General features: G+C 44.1%; 1 protein-coding gene across 1 annotated transcript; it reads left to right on the forward strand.

Annotated features, from left to right (window-relative positions):
* The first annotated feature begins 5,578 nt into the window (after positions 1-5,578).
* Positions 5,579-7,134, forward strand: LOC109117125. The gene is made up of 3 exons (XM_019203858.1): positions 5,579-5,932; positions 6,044-6,375; positions 6,585-7,134. Exons 1-3 carry the CDS (start codon positions 5,579-5,581, stop codon positions 7,132-7,134), a joined length of 1,236 nt encoding a protein of 411 aa, XP_019059403.1.
* Positions 7,135-8,636: the final 1,502 nt, after the last annotated feature.

Genomic DNA, 8,636 nt, shown 5'->3' on the forward strand with positions numbered 1-8,636 from the left:
TTTCTATGAAATTATGGATGAGTGTTTTATTCATTACATGTTTTGGCATACTTGATGTGTTATGATATCCATGTATTGTTGTGAACAATACTAAACTCCCTAGTCATGTATCATTGTGTGAATAATGATATAAAAAGACTAGTATGATGTGTGATTGATGATCATATAAATGATCATAAGTATTAGATACAATCACGATCATAGGTATTCGTTGGAGAATGGAATACTGGATTGACCCGCATGAGATTATCACATGGACTAGCGTCATGACTTGAATCTCATATGGCGGTTCCGTGATTGGATCCTAAGACCTAAGATATCTACGGAATCCAACATGAGGAGTTGTGTACTTTGATTATGTCAAACGTCCTGTGTAAAGGAGGACTATAAAGGCGTGTATTAGGTGCGAAACGAATCATGTGATGGATTATAGATAGTCAAGACGGGATTTGTACCTCTCGTAAAAGAGAGAGATATCGCTGGACCCCTCATGTGAGCGAGACTGCAGAAATGTGTGGCCGCACTATAGACGAACGTCGTCTATTTCAGACAATCGAACTCAATGAACGAGAAAGCAGTCGAATCAGATAAGGTGGCTTTGTCCATGCCTTATGTTCAACATATGATATCGCGATACAAAAGGATCATCAACCGGAATCATCACTGGCGTTCGTAAGATCACAAACAAACTCTAGTCGAGATAGGTAGTCATAGTGTCTTGCTAGAGACCATCTATGACTTGTATATTTGGAATAAAGTTTTCGGGTTATACTGCTATATCGAATGAGCCTACAGGGTCACATACGCAGGGAAGGACAAATGCACGAGAAAACGTTAAGAAATCTGGATAAGAGGTTCGGACCGTTCGGTCCAGGAGTGGACCGAACGGACCAGAGCACCTAGTCCGGACGGACCAAATTGTTGGACCGAACGGACTAAAGGATCCAGTCCGAACGGACCAAATGTTGGACCGAACGGACTGACCAGTCCAAACGAACGGACTGTGTTTTGTGACTGGACCGAACGGACCAAGTGTCCAGACCGAACGAACTACTTACCAGTCCGTTCGGTCTAGGTTTCAGATTTAATTTTAAAATCCGGAATTAGGGTTAATCACTTTATAAAAAGGAGATTAATAACCCTAATAAGTGGTGGCCAACTAAGAGAACTTCGAGAGACCTTTTTGGAGAGTCTAGAGGGTCTAAGAAGTTATCTAAGTCTCTTTTTCTCAAAGCACATCATCGAATAGAAGATTTGAGTCCTAGCAGACAAGTTCCAAAGGTTGGAATTCATCCTGAGGTGTGGATACGTGTAGAGGGTGAGGTATTCTTCCTCCCGTTCGTGATCGGACGAATTTTTCAATTGACACAGGTCCCGGATCGATTGAGGTAAGCGTTCTAACGTTTCTACGATTCATAGAAGCATAGTTCTAGGGTTTATTAAATTTTTGTTTTACATCCGCTGTGCAAACCCTAGAATCGATCTCTTAGGAATAGGATTCGCTCAAGAGATCCCAGGAAACCCAACACGAATCTCACTATTCACCTTTTGATTCTGAATTTTACAAACTTACAAACCAAAGAAATTATGTTACAAAAATAATAAAAATATTTATTATTAATATAACATAATAAAACTTAACTCAATCAGAAATATATTTTTAAATATACTAAATTTATTATCCAAAAAAATATGAACAATGCAAAATCTAAAAGAAATTTATCAAAAGTTAAAGGTAATCAAAATTTCTTCCAAATTCACATTTATATATGAAATACAAAAATTTTCAAAAATCTAGATTCAAACCTTAAAATCCAGATTTTGAAAATTATAATATATATACATATATATATATAAAAGATAAAATCTCAAATATACAACACAATAGCGAGACTCTAATATCACTTGGAATTTTATATCCTGAACTTTATAATACCGCAAATCCAAAACTATGTGATTGTACAGAATAAAGCTCCAGAAAATTAAACCTTTAAATCTTCTGATTCTGCATATACCTTTAAATCTTTAATCCTTTGATGGGATTAATATCAAGAAAAATGTAGAGATTTTTTGAAGGGTTTTCTTTCGTAAGATGCAATTAGGGAGAGATAATGTACAAAACATATATATCGCCATAAAGAGAAGAACCTAATGCATTAATATTCATTCACTAAAACGTAAAGTCATTTTCTTCTGCATTAATCAATTAATTAAATCGATAATTAATTGATCAAACTCAAATCCATGCACATTTCTCTCCCACAACTTTATCACAATTAAACAAAACCAATAAATCTCTACACAGGTTGGTACACGTGAACTAGAAACCATAACCAGATTTTTTATTTGGTATTGTTTAATTTATTACATCATAAAATGAAATAATATCTGAACAATACCGAAGTTCAATGGATTAAAACCGAAACTCGATCATGTGATGGCCCAAGATATCGTAGGAGGGCGGGGAGTGATCGCCGGTGCAAGAGACATGGACAATGGGCGGCTCCTGATGAGTTTATGGGTAGGGGTACATGGATGAATCAGACGCACCGGATTGAGAGGGATCCAAAGACTGTGTAGATATGAGACTTCACAGTCTAAGATAACTTAAAGAAATTAATTGAGCTACTCATAGCAACAAGATGCATCTACCTTTTTGGTTGTCCATCTCAAGAGACTCCAAAGTTAAGCGTGTTTGCAATTGGACTAGTTGTTGGGATTTCTGTGATCTCTAGAGCGGATCTAATTCTTAAGAGATCGGTTCTAGGGTTTGCGCAGCGGATGTGTAATAACTCGAATCCGGTTTTGAATACTTAATTAATTTCGGAGAAGAAGAATTATATAAAGTGGTACTAAACTTTAAGAAATGGACCACAAAATGTTGGGAAGAGGCCCGAAAATCATCCCGAGCGAACGAAATGAGAAAATACGAGAAAACGGCAAGAGGAAGGAGAAAAATGTGTCAAGACCGATCGATCTAGCACTGAGACCGACCGGTCTGGACCAAAGATGGACCGACCGAAAAAAAACTCTGACCGACCGGTCCAGGCTCTGGACCGATCGGTCCAGGCGCGGAAATATCAGGCGAGCTTACCTTTTTGGCCTCGTTCTAAAGGCGGAAGAAAGACCCCGCCTGCCGAAAGATGTCGACCTACCCCTCCACCACGCTGCAATCATTCATCCTAGGTAGCCCTACTCGATCCTAGACCTCTGGATCTCTCTAAAATCGGATCCAAACCTGCTCCAAGGGCCATCTGGAGTCAGAGAATTTCAGAAAGAAAAACCAAGGGAAGAAGAAGAAAGAGAAGGAGGTGAAGAGAGAGGAAGAGGGAGATAAGAGGAAAGGTGCTCATGGGAGCAAAGAGGGCCGGTCTCAGAAGGTCTAGGAGGGTCTCCGTGATCTGAGTCGCCGGAAAATACCATCGAATCCGGCCAAAACTCAGATCCGAATATGAGCAAGGTGAGTGGCTCGAGTTGCCTCTGTGTGAGCTCATTTTCATCGTTGTTATGGTGTTAATTCGATAAAACTAGGTAGATTAGAAAGTGGAAGTTGCAATGAACACATAGAAACAAACGACACTCGATTTGGTGCAGAAACGAGCAAGATATGAAAGGTTGAAAATCGGAGAAAAACTGTAAACTTGCAGAGAAAAACGCAGAAGCATGCTGAGTTCGAAACTTTCGGGCCATTACCTAGAAAATAGGTGTGATAATTGAATGAATTGTTAGTTGGAATCAAAAGAGGACATTTGAAGGAGCATGTAAAAACAAACGACACTCAATTTGGATAATAAACGAGCATCGGGGACACTCGTTATGAGCCAACGAAGTTGGACCAGAATCGGGGACGAAAATTGCGAAATCGTGATCTGTCACCAGGCTCTGGACCAACCGGTCCAGACCCTGAAAATGCCGGAACAGTCCGAAATGGCCTGGACCGACCAGTCCGGATCCCGGGAAGGCCTGGACCGACCGGTCCAGACCCAAAAAACATTGAAAATGCCCGAAATGGCCTAGACCAACCGGTCCGAACCCCGGGAGCAGCTGGACCGACCGGTCCTGACTAAATATTGATGAAACTGAGCCAAAAAGGCCTCGGGATGAGATAGAAACCTTGGGATCGACCAAACTTTATGATGAACGAGCCGGTACATGACAAAAAATGTAAAAGGGAAGAATTGGAATAAATTAATAACTTGAATGCATGGTGAGATGTGCGACACATACCGAGAGAATCGTTGTATGTTGTTTGAGTTTATTTCTCCGATGGGTCACGAGAAGTGACGTGCGCGTGAAGCACATCGATGGTTGCGCGAAGCAACGGCCAACGTCACGAGATATGACGGGCGTGAGAGGCGCTCCTAGTCATGCGATGTGACTAGGGTTTACGACTAACCCTATGGTGCGATGCCATACGGAATTTGATTGTTGCGCGAAGTAACGGCCAACTTCATGAGATGTGATGGGCGTGAGAGGTGCTCCTAGTAATGCGATGTAACTAGGGTTTACGGCTTATTCTATGGTGCGAAGCCATACACACTTGATTGTCGTGAGATGCGACGGCCAACGTCGCGAGATGTGACGGGCGTGAGAGGCGCTCCTGGTCATGAGAAGTGACCAGGGTTTATGGCTGGCCCGATGGTGTGAAGCCATACGGGAATTGATACGATGATGTTTTAATATATATATATATATATATATATATATGATGAATATTGAATGTTGTACCTTGTGTTTTATCGTTTTAATATCGTTCTCGCTGGGAACGGGTTTATTGGATCCAACCCAGGTTATTCACTACACAGTTGTGCTTAGTCCTCGTAGTTTCACCTTTTTCAGATCACGAGTAGCACGAGTAGCACGTTTGAAGCGACGAAGACTCCGAAGAGACAGCATCGTGTACGGGGTTTGCTTTCATTGAATAATTTGAGTGATGGAAAACGATTCCCATGTTTGTACGATTGTACCTTTTCAATTCAGACATGTGTGTTTTAAGACTTAACTGCTTTTCATTTCCGCTGCGCGTTTAATATTAAAAAGTTTTAAAATTCCCGTATTTTTGGTTTGCATTATTTTATTTGTTTTTCGTCCATATGGCACATCCTGTGACGGGAATCGGGATACGGGTGTCACAACTGTTGGTATCAGAGCAACGTTCCTTCCACGGGAAAGAACACCTCACTACCTTGAGCTTTTTACAATGAAAATATTTTCGAAAACCATGTCCCAAGAAAAATTGTTTGCAAAGAACCGTACATACGATGTGTTGTCTGAGGTCACCGCTAATACTACCTTAACCGTGGTGCAGTGAAATGGCACCACGACGTGCTCAATCTACGACGGGAGACAACAACGTCCCCAACTATGTTTCCCAAGCTGCGGAATTTAGGGAATTCCAGGAGGAGATACGAAGTGAATTCCGTGCATTCCAGGAGACCATGATACAAACCTTGATGGCACATCTCCCACCTCCACCCCCAGAGCGAGGTCCGGAACCTAGGGGGAGGACCTGCCTCCGCCGCCACCTGCACCGACAACGGTAGGAGACTACCTGCCTATTGTTCGAGAGTTACGAGCCATGCACATTCCCAAGTATGGAGGATCGCTGGATCACGAGGCTGCAGAAGAATGGATGACGTGCATCACACGAGATCTGGAGTATGTTCAGTGTCCCCTACGTTATCGAGCGCTACTAGTGAGCCATCACTTATCCGGGCAAGCTCGACATTGGTGGGAGAAGGTGGTACAGGAGATGCCGGAAGGACATCGTTTCACCTGGGAGGAATTCAAGGAGGAATTTGAGAGGAAGTACTACCGTCGACAGAATCAAGAACGTCACCTCTCTGATTTCCTAAACCTGCAGCAAGGGAACATGACTGTGAGGGAGTACGAAGCTAAATTCGTACGCAAGCTTAAGCATTCGGCGCATCTGGTGCCCCTAGAGAGCCAGAAGATCACTAAGTTCATTATGGGACTACGACCCTCACTCCGCTAGAGAGTCACACTTCATGAGTTCTGAACTCTGTACCATTGCGTTGACCAGATGGAGAAAGCTGAGGAAGCGGAAAAGGAGGACAGAGCCAGCAGGGCCCGTGACCGAAGCCATCCTAGACGCCATCCCCACCGTCCGTCGGGGAGAACTAGTCAGACTGGCCAGAGTAGCCGAGTGCAAGACAAGGGTAAGGCGCCAGTCACCCAGGCATTACCTCCGCCACCTCGGAGAGGGCTACCTGTTTGCTATCGGTGCCAGCAGCCAGAACACTTTGCGGCATATTGCACGGTGAGACCCGCAGAGCTGCAAGCGCGAGTGGCTATACCACCGAGACCTCTGGCTGAAACTGGAGTGGCCCCGAGGGTTTATGCCCTAGAAGCGGAGTAGGAGAATCAAGAAGAGGATGTTCATGTCGACGGAGTAGAGGCAGATGCGATTGCAGGTACTCTTCTACCTCTACGAGCATAGTATTATTATTATATCGAGGTAACCATTGTCTGCTAAAGTACAAAGTAACAAGAAACATCGCAGGTACCCTTCACTTATACGAGGTGTCCTGTTATACATTGTTTGACACTGGGGCAACTCACAGTTTTGTGAGCGCAACTATAGTGGAGAGAACCGATGTAGGAAAGGTCAATCTGATGAGCAACTTAACAGTGCGTATACCGGCTAGAGAAACCCTTACGGTTCGAGGGACTTTGCGTAGCGTACCCCTTGACATATGCGGCCGACTAATGCCAGCAGACCTTATTGTGGTACCCATAGGAGTCTATGATCTCATACTGGGTATGGACTGGTTAACGAAATACCAGGCTTATATCGACTGCCCCCGGAGGACGATCTGGTTTCAAGAAGATTCTGGAGGTTTTGAATTTAAGGGAAGGGGAGCACCATCGACGGACCCGATTATCTCGGCGTTGAAAGCCGAAAAGATGATCAGGAAGGGAAACGATGCGTTCTTAGTAGTTATCACGACTACTAAGGAACTGGAGAAGAAATTAGAGGACACACCTGTTGCTCGGGAATTTCCAGATGTATTTCCGGATGAATTACGGGAATACCGCCAAAGAGGGAGGTGGATTTCAGCATTGATGTATTACCGGGCACAGAACCGATCACTAAGACTTCGTACCGGATGACACCGACAGAAATGGCGGAACTAAAGAAGCAACTAAACGAATTGGTGGAGAATGGGTTTATACGTCCGAGCATTTCACCGTGGGGAGCACCGGTACTCTTTCTGAAAAAAGAAAGATGGGAGTATGCATCTGTGTATTGATTACCGCGGACTCAACCAAGTGACAATCAAGAATCGGTACCCACTGCCGAGGATTGATGAGCTACTTGATCAAATGTAGGGGGCCAAGTGGTTCTCGAAGATTGACTTACGATCGGGATATCATCAGATCCGAGTCAAGAAGGAGGACATACAGAAAACGACGTTTCGGACCCGATATGGACATTTCGAGTTCGTAGTCATGCCCTTTGGACTCACGAACGCACCAGCACTCTTCATGCAGTTGATGAACCATGTGTTCATGGAATATTTAGACGAGTTCGTCATCATCTTCATTGATGACCTTTCTCATCTATTCGCCAGATCAAGAGACACACGAGGAGCATTTGAGGAAGATTTTGTATAAACTGAGAGAGCATCGCCTATATGCAAAGTTCAGTAAATGCAGTTTCTGGTTGCAGGAGATTGGCTTCTTGGGTCACGTCGTATCAGCCCAAGGAATCCAGGTGGACCCGGCAAAAATCGAGGCAGTTATGGATTGGAAACCCCCGACTTCTGCTACAGAAGTCAAGAGCTTTCTCAGACTTGCAGGTAATTACAGAAGGTTTGTGGAGGGTTTTTCCAAGATAGCCCGGCCTATGACGAAACTGACAGGAAAGAATGTTAAGTTTGAGTGGACTGCTGAATGTGATGCTAGTTTCCGGGAATTGAAAGAGCGTTTGACTTCAGCACCTATCCTAGCATTACCACGACCGGGCGTACTGTACGAAGTTTACACCGATTCATCCAGGCAGGGACTCGGTTGTGTGTTGATGTAGGAGGGACACGTGATCGCCTATGCATCGAGACAATTGAAAAGACATGAGGAAAACTATCCAACACACGATATGGAACTAGCAGCGGTGGTTCATGCACTAAAGATTTGGAGGTCGTATCTGTATGGTGAGAAGGTCAAGCTCAACACGGATCACAAGAGCTTGACCTACGTGATATCCTAGAAGGATCTAAACCTAAGACAACGACGATGGTTAGAGTTGATTGCAGACTATGACCTGGAGATAGCCTACCATCCTGGTAAGGCTAACATGGTAGCAGATGCACTCAGTCGGAAGCGGATCTTGGCTGCTATTCGCAGTGACTTCATCTCGTAGCAACGTTGCAGAGTTGACTGCGATGTTGGGGCATTTGACGTTGGAGCGGGAGGAACCCACTCTGATGCTGGTTGAACGAGTAATCATGGGACAACCCAGTGACCCCTTACTATCACGATACCGAGATCGAATTGAGGAATATAGTCCTAAGGGCTACCGCATCGACGAGAAAGGAGCACTGCGCTTGGGAAACCGGCTATGTGTGCCAGAGGACACTGCGTTGAGACAGGAGATATTAGCTGAGGCACATCAA

Source organism: Tarenaya hassleriana, unplaced genomic scaffold (genome assembly GCF_000463585.1).
Source record: "Tarenaya hassleriana unplaced genomic scaffold, ASM46358v1 Cleome40, whole genome shotgun sequence".
NCBI lineage: Eukaryota > Viridiplantae > Streptophyta > Magnoliopsida > Brassicales > Cleomaceae > Tarenaya > Tarenaya hassleriana.